The following is a 14876-nucleotide window of genomic DNA, read 5'->3' as shown; positions in this document are numbered from 1 at the left end:
CACAGACTGCAAGGGGATACTACAGACATCCAGGTACATACTAATACTGCAGCAGGACCAACATATGGAGCTGTGGGATCAGCCATCAAAATCCTTCTTTCTGTAGCATCTGTAACTGTTCAACAATTCACAAGCACACAATAAAGGATGAATTTCAGCCACAAACCGTTTCAAGAAACTTCTGGTTACATCTGAGCCTTCAGTATAGAACTGTTTCTAGACTGTAAAGTTTCACACACAGACAAAAAGCAGTGCAGCTTTGGTAGAGGAAGGAAAAGGGTATGGCAGTAGGTACGAGGTAACACTAATAGAGAACCTGCACAACTGACTCTGATGGTGCTCACCAGGTGCATACCTAGCACTTCTGCAATCTGTCTGTCTGACCCACAAGTTAATTACTCCTGGTGATAATTTTCCAGAGTAAGTCTGAACTACACAAGTTCAATTACACAGACTGCAAAAGTAAATAGAAAGCCTGTTGGTGTCAGCATCAGATAAGCCCAGGCCCATTTGCAGGTACTTACAACGCACAGGACACAGACGAGCATCCCCACTTGCTCACACAGCCTCCCATAAGCCTGCATACATTCTTTAAAATTACATATACACTGTAAAGAGCTGGATATATGTCTATCTTACTGACAAATTAGTTTTTTTTAATCTCCAAACAAAACATACGCTCTAACACGCTCTCACAATTGAGGCCTTTTACTTATTCTTAACTTCAGAACTTTGTTTTCTGGAGATGCAGTAATTATTTTGCCTTCACACTGCAAAATGCACACAGCATGAGAAGTACAAAGCACAGCTTTCTTCACAAACACCACCAGACTGTGCTGTGACAGCAGGTTTTTTGGTTGTTTTTTTGTTTTTTTTTTTAACCTGGAGGACATTCCAAGAACCACAGAGATAGCAGAACACCACGACTGCACATTTTATGGAAGAACTGAGATTGGGAACTGCAGCCACCTGAACAGAGCATTGCTGAATACCGCCTCAAGCACTGCCTGGAAAGGCAACGCAATCATTCCACATAATGAAGTGTTAAGACAGTTTTTAAAAAAGCAGGCACCATCAGTCATGCTTGAGTTGTTCCTCCCTGCCCATGTATTTACAGACACCCAGAACTACTACTAACTAGATACATTCTTGTAGTTCAGCAGTGTTTCTTCACTCACGTGGAACGCCGATTCCAAATCTCAAACCTCGGACTAAAAGCAGACCTGGTAATTCAAAGGCAATTTCAAGTGAACTCAGCGCTTTCATGACTTTAAATCCTTGAAAGCTGAAGCTTTTGAGGCCTTTGAATAGTGTATACTGCAAGCATGAAAAGAAGGCAAAATTAATTCTGGAGGCACCTGGGAAATCTCTGCTGAGCCAGCCATACACTACCCCAAATCTCAAAGGACAGGATACAGCAGTCAGATTAGGAAGGCAGGGCAACAAGCCAGGGTCAGCACTGAACTCAAAGCAAAATGCAGTTAGGAGCTCAAGATAAGATGAGCATTGGCCACAGAAGTCTCTGTAAACACTGAATTAAGAACTGGCTATTGAATAATAAGCCTCTATGGGGAAACCAAGAGATATAGCAATTACTGGACCACAGGAGTTTTACATAAGCACCATTACAGAGCAGCACCCTTTGAGTGCTTCGTGTCAAATTTCTGCTAACTTGTCTTCTGGCTCATGTCCTGAATCAAGCAACAACATGCACAAACATACCTTTTTCTGTTTGATTTCTTAACTGATGCAGAAATGTAAACAAGTTACCAACATCTCACTGCATGAAAAGCAGCTGCTAGAAAGAAAGGCCATATGATCTGTAAGTCACATATTCCATTAGGAAAAAAGAAAAAAAGCAAAATTAGGTACAATTATTGAACCTTGGCTTTCATGCATCATACACACTTTCTAACAAAATCCAGTAGCGTGGTTCAGTCCATTCACTCATTTTCACTCTTTGCACCCAGTTCTTGGGCTGCAAGTCTTACAACCCAATACTTTTAACTGTCTAGAGAACAAGGCAATTCTTCTTCTCAAAGAACACTTCTCATCACTCCCAAGTTATGCATAGCAGAGTTGGCCAGCCTAACTTCAGATAAAGCCAACACACATCATGTAATTACCACCCAGTGTCTTTGTCATGTCACAATGAAAGGGATATCCCGTTCACAATGACAGACCAGTGATGCCCTGGCAAAGCCTGCGAGCAAAATACAAGTTAGACAACTACATAATTTACTACACAGGCCTGGTTTTAATTACCTGAAAACAGAATTAAACAGTCACATTGGTTCTCTCATCACTGGAGGGACAGAGCAAGAGGGGGGGGAAAAAATCTTAATGTAAGTGCTGATAGGAACCCAAACAACAGCCAGTGATGCTGTGCCAGAGAGGAGAGAAGAGCTTCACAAAGCATGCAAGCTTCTCTGCTTCTGTTCACGTGTTCTGCTTTACTCCCACACGACTCTGACTCACCCAAGTCATGTCAATCCATGTCTAAGCAACTGCAAAGGTTTTGCTATCCTCATCCAGCTGGGATACTGAGGAACTCGCCGACTTGTTGATACATGACATCCTCACTCTTTGAGAGCATCTGAAGTTTTAACACATTCATACTAAGTGAACCATCCCTTCCAGATCCTCGACTGATACACCTCCACCCACCTGGCTGTCAGGTATGGTTCCAATAGCCTGGAGCAGGTGTATCAGTGCAGAAAAGTGAAACTAAGTGTGGAACTTGGAACAGGGCAGTTACAAGCTGGAAACATTTGGAATCCAAAATGGAGCCAATGTGATAACATCACTTGGGAAAATGGAAGGATACTAGCAAGATGCTTAGATTTCAGAAGTGTCACAGGTAGGCATGAATACACACACAACATTGTAATGAGGCAGAACAAGTATTTCTACTGTAATAGAAAGTTCTCTGTGACAGATGCAGTCCTGACTGGCTTCCAACAACGCAGGATTTTCAGCTGTTAAATTTGCTGTTACCTGCAGAAATTACGCTGTTATCTGCTCTTCAGATTTCAGTATGCATTTATTTATGGGACTGCTAACCACCAGGCCATAGGACAACATACTACCTGTAAAACTGAGCTCCTTTCCCTCAACAGCCTTCCCTGGTCCTGCAAGATGCTTCTGTAAATCAGAAGATCGTATGATAGCTCATTAGTTGCTTCAGCTTTCACTTTTCAGGGCAGGAAATAATGCAAGTAACCTAATACTTCTCATTTTTACAAAGTACATTTAATAACGTTACCAAGCCTAAAGTCCAGCTAATTAAAACAAAGAGATCCAAAGCTAACAAGCTTTCTTTACAAGATGAATGCCCAAGCAAGACTGAGTATTTTGTTTCCCAGCACAGCCCCTACCACTGCATAACTATTCTCTAAAACATGCCTGATTCTCAACTAAAACCTGAATCACTGACACATCCTTGATGTCCAAAGGCAACAGGCAGAAGAATTATCAAGCATGATAAATGATGAGAAGAGAATAACAGCACTATGGGTTTTTGTTCGGCTTGTTATTCTGTTTTAATAACGTGTTCTTGGTGTTTGGATATGGGCTGTTTTTCAGATCCATTTTTTTTTTTTTTTTTTTTAAGGTAGAAAGAACTAGCAAGCTATTCAGCACCCATCAGGAAAGGTACGCTTCCCTTTTCAAAATTAAGTTGCTTTACTTATCAGTCAAATGAACTAAACGGATCCAATCCACCAATAGGAACGTTTGGCATTTTCTTCTCCTTCCATTTATGAATCAGTGATGTCTAATTCTTCCATGCTTGACTAAATGAGAGATTATAGGTGAAAGTTACTAACAAAAAACAGTTCCTGGGAGTAAGGAACCTGAGAGCACATGTTTATTTATCAACAGATGGCATCCTTGAACAGACTACAAGAAGAACTTAAAGACAGCACCGTTACTTTAGGAGATGAACAACCTTTATTTTGAAGCATTTATTCAGATGATCGGCTGCTAGCAACAGCAGATTGAACCGTGCAGCAAAATGACTCACTTCCAAAACAGCTCCTTAAGTTTTCCAAGTTTCTGTGCATTATCAGTTTAATAACCATGCCAGTGTGTACCCAGAAATGACATGCAGTTTAAAGACAAGGTCACAGCGGAGAGAAAGTGCAGAAAAGTTCCATTCTTCCCCCAAAGGGAAAATGCTATAGCTGCAGTTTGAGCAGACTATTCTAGATTTCGGTCACTGAACCACCTTATCACAAAGCATGAAGATGCTTTGGATGAAGCCTCTTGAAATTTGATGCATTCCAAACACTGAACTGTGCAGGAAAACAATTATTCATCCTCCACCCACCCAACAGTTGCCATCAGAAGATGAGTTTGAACAAATACATATCCATCCAAGCGACAGAAGACAGAGATATGAAAACAAAAGGGAAAATGGCAATCAGCATGTCATTATGTTACACTGCTAACAAAGTCACCAGTTGGAGAAGTTCCCCATCTTGTACTTTCAACAAAAACAGTTCATACAGTACTGAGAACAGTACAAAGCAGCCTGCTTTCCCAAGCAGCTAGCCTGTCACCTTGTCTCCAACCACAGAATCATAGAATGGCCTGGGTTGCAAAGGACCACATTGCTCATTCAGTTCCAACCCCTGCTATGTGCAGGGTCACCAACCAGCAGACCAGGCTGCCCAGAGCCACATCCAGCCTGGCCTTGAATGCCTCCAAAGATGGGGCATCCACAACCTGTTCCAGTGCCTCACCACCCACTGTGTGAAAAACTTCCTCCTAATATCTGACCTAAACCTCCCCTGTCTTAGTTTAGAAATTCCCTTTTCCAGGAAGCATCAATGATGAAGATGAAATTCAAAGCTGAAATTGGTCCTCAGACTTTTAATATTATAAAGCCTCAGGTGAATGTGACAACACTTGGATTAAAATAAGCATTTTGGGTGTTCTTTTCTACCCATATATTACTTGGAGTCTTTGGATAGTCTGCATTTAGGCTTTGCATCTGCCTGCAGTACTGTATCATTAAGGATGAGCAGTTTTGGTAATTTGTTTGCAAGATGGGGGGGATAGAGAAAAGCTTTTGTTTGCAGGAACTTTTCCCTTGGCAAGGGAGTGAACTTACAGGAAACATGAAGAGGTGCTGTTTCTCAGAATAAACTGATTCATACAAGCAAGACTCTTCAATGCATTCCGTGTCTCAAGTGACTTATCAGTTCATACCATCAAATCCATAAGGATGGGCAGAAGAAGCCAACTTCCATTAATGTGTCTGCAGAAGGAGCTGCTGTCCAATGGGTAACTCTTCCAGAAGCATTTGTACAGCCTCTTCAAGATGTCACCTATATCCCCTCTTTATTTATCCCAATTCAACTTTCACAGAAATATTTCTAGTTTCAGGCAAAGTTCAGTTTTCTGAAGCCTTTGAGACTCTACTGAAATATCCTCCTGCCTCAACCCTTCAACCACATTATTTACTGCAATACATTCACCCAATACTCCTGCTTGTCTCACCACATCAAGCTCAAAAAGCTGCTTTTTAATGACCTTCAGGGCTCAGCTTTGCTGTATTTGCAACATTTGTTCCCCTTAATTAGATCAACCTTTGGCAAACTGTTCAACAAGCAACCCTGGTTTCTTTCATGTGATCATTATACACAAAGGTGCCTAAAAAAAAAAAAAAGCAGAGATAATTCCTCCTTCAAAACAACCATAAGCATGACACACTGCACCAGACATCAGTTGCAATGACTATTTCTTCTGAGCCAGTTTCATTTGCTATACGTCCCCTCACATCTGCGTTCCCTCTTATTTTGCACTGAGCTGTAAGAGTGTTAGATGAAAGCTGTTTGGACTTACATTTGTACACCAGCAGCGCTGGTCAGATGAGTATGCAAACAATATATTGCCTAAAGAGGGCTTCTGCAACAGAGATTGAGCTGCACTTCCCACTGCAAAACTATTACAAAGCAGCTGCTATATCAAAAAAGCCAATGTATTCTCTCCAAGGCTATTCAGTTTAGGCTCCTTGAAGCCAAAGCAAATGATCATTGTTTAAACCAAGTTGTGTGACACTGTCCAAGGTCTAAAACAAAAGGAAGATACTAGTTCTGAAAAAAAAAAATAAAAAAACCTCGCATTGCCTATGGGAGTTCATTACAATTCAGAAACATATGTTGGGTCAGCTCAAACTTCCTGAAATATCATTTATAGACAGCATCATTTCAGGTATACAGCTTATACTAAGAAGGAAGTGAAGCTGTTTAATAGAACAGGATCCACTGCACTGAACTCCATAAAACACCATATTTAAAGCCAGTGCAAGTAATTCTTGTTTTATGTAAACCATTCTACTGAGAAACTTACTTCTATAGCAGACAAGAATATTACTAAAGCAAGGTATAAACATTTAGCTTGTAAAAATACACTCCAACATGCAGAAGAACAGAGGATGAAATAGTACCAGTGTGCATATTACAAAGCTCCAGAACATCTACTGCCTTCTCCTTGCATCACCCTAAAATCTGCACACAAACTAGTGCACAGCATAGCAACTGCAACCATTAATGATGTTGTACAGGCAGCAAAAGCAGCTCCTAGAGCTGCTACAGGGAAAAAGAACAGCCTTTATATAAGTTTGACAGCATTAAGACTAATCTCAAAACCATTCAGCAATTTCAGCCTGTGCACAGCACTTAAAGGAGCACAATCATGCTTCTGTGCTCCTGAGCTAAAGCAGGATTATTTTGGTGCTAAGCACTCGTCAGCTGTGCCCTAACAGATCTCTGCTTCAGACAACCCACACTGGGCAGTCTCAGGCTTCAGAACTTGAGCTAATGAATTAAAGACAACAAAACTTCAGACTCACACCCTTGAATTTAACCCATCACCTCAGGCCTGGCTGCTCTGACTGCAGCTGACAGCCTCAACCAGAGAAAAGGCAAAGAGCTCCTCCCCAGCACTTCACATCCTGTGCACATCACAGACAGGACAGGGACCCGATGCTCCCCTGCTCCTACAAGCAGCTGTGTGACACCACATCAGGGCACTGCGCAAAGACAACTCAACTCACATCACTGAGATGGAAGTAGAAGAAAGAGTTTTTACAAGTGAGGTGTGTCAAAGCACTGCTGTAAATGAAATACTCTCTTGACTTACAAGTCAGCCAGACATCTGTTTCATGCCTGGCTTTGCATAATGAAACAAATTTTAATTCTCATTTACAGCTAGATGACTCAAAATGTTATCAAGCTTCTCAGCTGGCCACAAAATATTAAATGATTTAGAAGTGCTGGTAAAACATTCAAGTCTCTACAGATTGAACACTGTGTTCTATAAAGGACTCACATCTCACCCTTCTCCAGTACAAGCCCTCCATCACCATGATTTCAGCACATCCCAGCTAGCTCAGCACCTATATTTAATCACTGCTGGTGAAACAGAATCCCCCAGTTTGATTAGGTGAGCACTGCGTTCAAAACAAAGCAAACAAAAGCATACAACAGAATATCTAGCAAATATGATACAAGCAAAAGAAGAATCTTTATTATTCCCGCTTAGGCAACAGAACAACATTTAGATCCCACTTTCTCACTAGCAGTGGGAAAAAAAAAAAAAATCACAGAAAAACTCAGCTGCTGACTGTCAGTTATTTTAAGTGCACAGGGGTTTGCATCATTACAGAGATCAGGGAAAGCTATGGGACATATCAGTCCATTCTCCATGGAATGGAGCAGCACAGATGGAGCACGTCCCTTCAGTGCCCAGCTTGTCACACACAGCCCTGAGCTACTGATTACTAAGGGCACAGCTCAAGTACCTATTACCACTGTACAAATGAGACTTCCTCAGCCACACAGAGATGTCAAGTAGAACAAGGCACCCTCCTTCAAGCTGCCAGGCTCAAAGAGCAAAATCAACATAGCAAAGGGGGTGTGCATCTCTGGATGTTGGTCAAAATGCTTTTTTTAATACAGTTTCAAGTTAAATGTTATCCAATGTATTTATGAATTAATTTTTGAGGTCAACACAGAACTCAATACTGCTAAATGAAAGACTTTCTGTACGCTTTATTATCAAATTGACATTTTAACTGAAGTTGCAGTATGTATTTTAAGGCCTTGAAAGCTTGCTGCTTGAGCATTCAAAGGTGGAACATTTTCCACTTTAAACCAGAAACACTACACATTGAAAACTGAATGGTAATATTTACAATAAAAACATCAATAACAAGGAAATAGCAATTCCCTTTATGCATCCCATAAACTTTACAAAGCTGTAAGCATTGCTCACTGTTGCACAGAGGTTAAAGCCAAGGTTATGAATGAACAGAATTGAGAAAAGAACCCAGTACCTGCACCTCCAGCCTACAACAAGGTCTCAATTATTCAAGTTATCTCAATAAATCTTACTAAATTCAACCTTGCAGCATTCAAGTAAGAATTAATGAAACTAACCAGCTATTCATCACCTCTTACTGCAGCTACTAATGCTGACATAGAAGGGTCTTAATGTCAGCAGATCCAGAACCACTGTTCACTGTGGATGTCACTGCTGTAAGCCTCATCCACTCTTAAATATCAGAGCACCACCTGACCCAACCATATGCTGAAGGCTGTGAAAAGCTGACTGCTATGCAGCTAAAAGGTCCTTAGCCACAAGCAGCTGTACAAACTAACCACTAGCCCTACCACAAGGTAACTGCTGTGTATTTGCCTAGAGCCTTCTCTGAAAATCACCACACTGAAATATAATCGATATCCTACAAAATAAAACGCTAAATAGAACTGCTGTTCGATCAGCAATAATGGCATCACTAAGGAAACACTTCATTTAAGGGATGAAGGCTGATATTTGGAACCCACACTATACTTACACTGATCAAGTTCCAGTGTTATTAACCTGATAACAAGGAAAATATCAAGTACTGGGTTTCTTAAAAGCAGAGTTTTTAGAGCTCTATACAGCAATATCCAGTGGGAGAGCAAATAAAACTGTACCTGTCTAAAGCACTTCAAGTAGATTGCTCACAGGCCTGTACAGATCTGACCACTGCACAACCTCTACTCTTCTCCCTCATATTTAATCCTGCTAGAAAGCCACATAAAACCTTAAAAGCTTCTTTGAATTCTTTTTTTTTTTTTTATTGTTTAAATGTAAAGAGTCACAGACAATTTCTTTTGCCGTGGGGGAATACAGAAAAGTTGAAACAAGATTATGTACCAAACCAAGTCTTTAGTCATATCCCCTCACTCTGCTAAGCAGCAGGGATAGCTGTGGTGAGGTTTGGAGAACGTTAGCACAGGCAGCTTTAAGAACAGCATCACCCACCACAGGATTACACAAGCCTAAGGAAGGAGCAGAGCTCCAGCAGCTGCTACCTGCCTTACCAGGTCACGTGTAGGGCTGCCAGGGGATCACTGAGGCTGAGAAGAGCAGTCAAAGGGCTGCAGGAACAAGCTCTGCCCAGAGTACCTAACCAAGGGACCCTGTGAGTCCTCACCTGAACATGAGAGCAATGAGAACGTGTGCCATAGCTGTTGAGATCTGCTGTTCCAGCACCAGCAAAGGGCATCACAGAAAGTAATACAGATCAAAAATATTATTACTGTTAGAAGTAATATTAAAAAGTAACATTTCAGGACGAGGGGAAAAAGTTTTAAACTGGAAGAGAGTAGATTTAGACTAGATATTGGGAAGGAATTCCTTACTATGAGGGTGGGGACACACTGACACAGGTTGCCCAGAGAGGCTGTGAATGCCCCCTCCATGGCAGGGCTCAAGACCAGATTGAATGGATGGGGCTGTGAGCAACCTGGGCTAGAGGGAGGTGTCCCTGCTATAGCAGGGGGTTGGAACTACAAGATCTTAAAGATCCCTTCCAACCCAAACCATTCTGTGATTCTATGATCCCATATTATTACTGCTTGCAGCCAACACTGACACAGCCCTCAAGGACTTTGGCCCAGAAGTCACACTGCCTCCTGAGTAAGTCAGGTGGATCAGCACAGGTATTTCTTCTGCTGCTACATAAAGGAGCCAGCACCTTGTCAGGTTTGGCAACAAATCCTCCTACAGCCTTCCACATCTTCCACCAACCTTCCTGAAATGGGAAGTATAGCCTGGAAGAAGCCCAGAGATATCTGACAAGCAGTTAGTACTGTCTTCAGGCAGAATTTCTCTTGACTTAAAGACAGAATACCAGCTACTATTTGTATTTGATGCATCTCACATCAACAAGGAACAAGGAAATTAACCATTAATTCCTCACCACCACCATTTTGTAGTTTAATGAGGATTATGCAAAGTGCTGCAGAATGAAGGAAGCCCAGAAACCTTTCTTAGATCTAGATTTTAAAAAGTTGCATGTAAGAAGCCAGACTGATTTCTGCCTAGGAGTTTAATGTATTATTATTCCATTATAATAAAAGGAGATTTTTTTCCCCCCACATTAAAACTTCTTGTTGTATAGCAATAATAATATAATTGCAAAAAAAACCACCAAGAATTCAAGGTATCTGTAGTAACAGCTATCTTCTAACTTGAATTTTAACTATTCAGTGCCAAGAAAAGCACTGAAGTTGTCCACAGATGCACCATTCCCCGATATAATCATCTGAAAAAAGCAGTAGATCCAGAGTTAAAAGCTTATGGCTCAAAAGAAAGCACTCAAGACCACATTACTCATGTTATACTTAAAAAGCCTGAATACTATCATTGAAAATCCTGTTTTTTAATTCTCAACCGTCACTGGAAATTTGGCAAGAGAGTTTTTATTCAGGTGTGATTTTATCAGACATTCTTCCTTTCCCATCACATTTTGGGGACATTTTCATGCTATCAGAACACTGCTATACTGTAGCAAACAAACTGCAAGCTTCCAAGAAAGCTCTTATAGACTGCTTCTGCTCCATCTTCTTTGGATGAAGCATATCAGACTGCCAGCCAAAATTAGACAAGGACAATAAAGCATTGATAACCAAGTCATATTAAACAGGAGTGCCCTACGCATGGTAAAAACAATTCCCAAGCACTTTGTTAACCCTGTTAAGGGCTCCCACAGAGCACACATCAGATACTGTGTCTACAAGCATATTCAACACATTCAATGGCCAACGGAGAAAGCCTTTGGTAGGCTGATCATTATAAAAACATTAAGTATGACAGTTAATCATTTATGAAACCACACGGATTCTACTGCTTCGTCCTCCAACTCTTTATTTGGACATTGAGCTTTTGCCTATGCTTCCCACAAAGGCTCTATAGTCACAGCTTTCAGAGCCAAATGAAAACTCCAGACAGGCAGCAGTTACTCTAAAACAGGAAGGAAATACTCCTATATTCACATTTAGGAACCCCGTTTGTTACTCACAAAGCGTCTCTCCACATCATCTCCGATGAGCAGAACTACCTCCTCAGTTCTTCATGCACCTGCAAGCAAACAGAACAGCATTAAAGCAGAAAGTTACAGACAAACATCCATAAAGAGCATTTTGCTGCTCAGACCCCATGCATTTTCACAAAACAAAGCAAGATTTACACTAAGCAATCACACACCATATGACTTCTTCCCCATTTAACTTTCTACAGTACAATTACAAACAGAAAGAAGCAGAAAACAGATTCCTGCTCGCATGTATGATACTGTTCCTTGCTGCAGGAAAAAAAAAAAAGGGTGAATTATGAAAACTAATCAAGTGAACTGAGAGAGCACATGCCCTAGATTTTTCAAATAATCTCCTGGTTTAACCCAGTTGTTCCTGAGCCTGCCTATCCCATGAACACGTGCTAAAATGGAAGCTGCAACACATTAAAGCCACTATTTTAAGGGTGAGATGCTGCTCAAACGATTTATGTACAAGACAATCACTTTAAAATTTTGGCCTCTTCTGTGCAAATTTAATGAGTTCCACTTTTGAGATCTAATATAGTTGATCAAAGAGTGACAGCCTCGTTAGTTGGTTTTTTAATGTCTCAGGGGTACAATATCTTACAGCTATTAATCAGAATGAAAGGCTGCAGCCTATCTGTAAGTCTATGAACTCACTTCTAATTGAGGATACAGCGATAAAGCTGTAATATTTAAATGTGCTGACATCCTTTAGCAGTAAGCATTACAAAATCTAAGCTATGCAGTGCCCACAGAAAAGCCACAATTTAATTTTCAGTCTTCTGTGAATTTCACATTGTTACACACAAGTGAGCAGTCAGAGAAGTTATAGCTGTAGGAATTGAGTGCTCACTACTCCTTCACAGCCCCAAGAAGTTTCCTACCACTTTTAGCACTCAGAAGTAAATGAGCATTGATACATCCACAAAACAGTAAACCTACATCAAGATTTCAAACAGGGCAGCTGACGTATATTTAAAAAAAAAAAAAATTCCTGCAGATCATCCTCTCCCACAAGTGCTTGTATGCCATCACAACCAAGATTCTGAGTCCAAAGAGCAAGCCACAGGAGATGCTAGAATCAGAGACATTTAGCAGAAGACATTTGCACATAATATTTCTAAGCATGAATCATGAATTCAATGTGTGCCCTACACCTTTAAGTGTGCCATAAGAGTGAGCACCCACCAGAATGCTTAAAAGCACCGAGCTCAGCTGCTCCCATCCACCCACAGGAGAACAGCTGGTAGAATAAGGTGCCTCTTGGCTCCTGGTATCCCTGCACCTGGGGACATCATAGGTCCAAACCAAATCCAGGTTTTCCTCTACTAAACATGTCTACTCAGTAAATAGGATATGATTCTACCTCTCCATCATAAAGGTTAGGACTAAATTAAGTCTGAGTAAATGAGGTTGGCCTCATCCTGGGCAAATATACAGATGGGTTTGTATATATAGCTATACAAGTTTCCACACACCTCCTCCATGAGGCCAAAGCAACATCCTCTTGATGTGGTCTTCAACAGGACTGCTCATCCATGTGAATTAACTGCCACGCTCACCCTAGATTGACTGAAGATTAGGGAAAAAAAATCTGACCTTTCCATTACAAATTAAAAATGAAAAGTAACTGTTTCCATCCTTCCTTCTCACATCTTTCCCTAGGCAGGTTATTTCAAGTTTGTTAAAGTTGGTTTTGGAACAAAATTTGATAACAGAGCACAGCAATCTTGCAGTGTGCCTGGTGAAACTCAACCTGTATTCCTGAACGTACAGGTCCTCCCTTCTTCCAGAAGGAGCTAAATACTACAGAGTACCAAACTTCTCAGTCAGTAGTCTGTCCAACTGGCCTCAAACCTGCCATGTGAATTCAAACCAAGAGCCAGGCTGATTTTGTCTGTGCACATCTCCTCTCCTCACCCACAGGTTTCTTTGGGGTGAGATCTGAGCAGAGTGGCTTCTCTGTGATCTGCTCCTACTGCTCTGCTGGTGAGAGGATGCCAAGCCAGCTACGTCGTGAGGAGAAAGCTGAATTCTTGCTTTTGAATGTGAGGCTTTTTCTTAATGAACTGCTGAGAGAACAGAAGCAGCTCCTTGGTTGGAGCTGTTTGGCTGGCATACAACAGAAAATCAGACGGAGCGTCACACGTTGTCTTCCTTCACACTGCAGAAAGCTCAAGATTACAGAAGAGAACAGGACAGCAGGGTGGGAAAGCTGATGCACACAGGTGCTGAAATTGATAACTGAAACCCACCTCAAACTGCCAACTTCATTATCACAGAAATTCAGGTGGTTCAAGCTACGCATGAACCTTTTTCCTCCATACTTGGCAAGGCCTGTTTTCAACTTCAACAACAGAGCTGCTATCACCTGTACATCCTCACCATCGATCCTCCTCACCTAATGCAAACAGGAAGAATTCACACCTCTCCTCACAGCCTGACAGCTGCTCTCTGTGAGCACAGAAAGGAAAAATGATCACTGGCATTAACTGCTCCCCAACAAAAGCTGGCAGCTGAAGCCCTCCCTGCTGCACAGTTGCCTCACATCTCTGCTCTGTGCTGCTTTGCTGGTGCTGCTGCTCATTTTGCTGCTTCTCCATATTTTTTCCTTGAGCAAAAACCACACATTCCACCATCATTCTTCCAGATACCCAAATATACATATTTATGAATAATTACTTCCTACATAACCCATTACATTTGTTGCTAGCAACCTTCAGCGTGAGTTTAGGAATACAATTTTTAGGAGTGGTGTGGTTAAGACCCGTGTAAAATTGATGGGCACTTCACAGCCAAGTTCAGCTACTTCTAATGCTCACCACACACCACAGTTCAGCTACTTCTAATGCTGACCACACACCAGTGCACATGTGGCAGACACCCTGTGAAATGGTTCCATTTTCATGCATGCATTCCAGTACCTGCTAGAAGGCTCTGAAATTTTCCAAACAGATAAATGAGGCTTCTGTGGGTGGCTTGCTTCAGCAGCCAGCTCTTTAGAGACACAATGAGTGATGCAAGGCATGTCAAAGAATGCACCAAAGGCACAGTGTAAGAAGCCATGACATGGGGAAGGCCACACATTCTCAATGGACAAACAGGAGCATATAAAGCATGGAACAAATATGAAAAATACGCTTGACATGTTTCTTAAGGTTTGTCCTCTAGCCTGAGGTTTCTAAGTAAGTTGGTTTCAAATGATGTTCAGAAGTTGTAGAGCCAGGAGATGCTCTGATTTAGCCTGACCTACAGCAGAACTGCAGTCCATAGAACCACAACAGAACAGAACTGCTGAAACAACACAGGACAATTAAACTAACAGCAAGCAAGAGGCTGAACTCTAACCTGGGAACATTAATTAAGGATGTAGTTCCACATTAAACTTAGTCTGACTTAACTACTCACTCAATTTGCACCAAACGTAACACATCAACCAACTGCATGGCTCAGAGAAAACCACTGCCCAATGCAAATAATTGCTTTCCATCAGATG

General features: G+C 41.4%; 1 protein-coding gene across 2 annotated transcripts in view; it reads right to left on the bottom strand.

Moving 5' to 3' along the window:
- The window catches only part of KLHL13 (kelch like family member 13), a 67668-nt gene that overhangs the window by 41078 nt on the left and 11714 nt on the right, over positions 1-14876 (bottom strand). For both annotated transcript variants that reach the window (XM_031594198.2, XM_031594199.2), the window contains one exon: positions 11363-11421. In XM_031594198.2, coding sequence (XP_031450058.1) covers positions 11363-11382 — 20 coding nt within the window. In that variant the 5' untranslated portion in view covers positions 11383-11421. The remainder of the gene's footprint in view (positions 1-11362; positions 11422-14876) is intronic.

This window comes from Phasianus colchicus, chromosome 14 (genome assembly GCF_987193195.1).
Source record: "Phasianus colchicus chromosome 14, bPhaCol1.hap1.1, whole genome shotgun sequence".
Lineage (NCBI taxonomy): Eukaryota > Metazoa > Chordata > Aves > Galliformes > Phasianidae > Phasianus > Phasianus colchicus.
The sequence above is the reverse complement of the archived record's forward strand: the minus strand, read 5'-3'. Positions and strand labels throughout refer to the sequence as shown.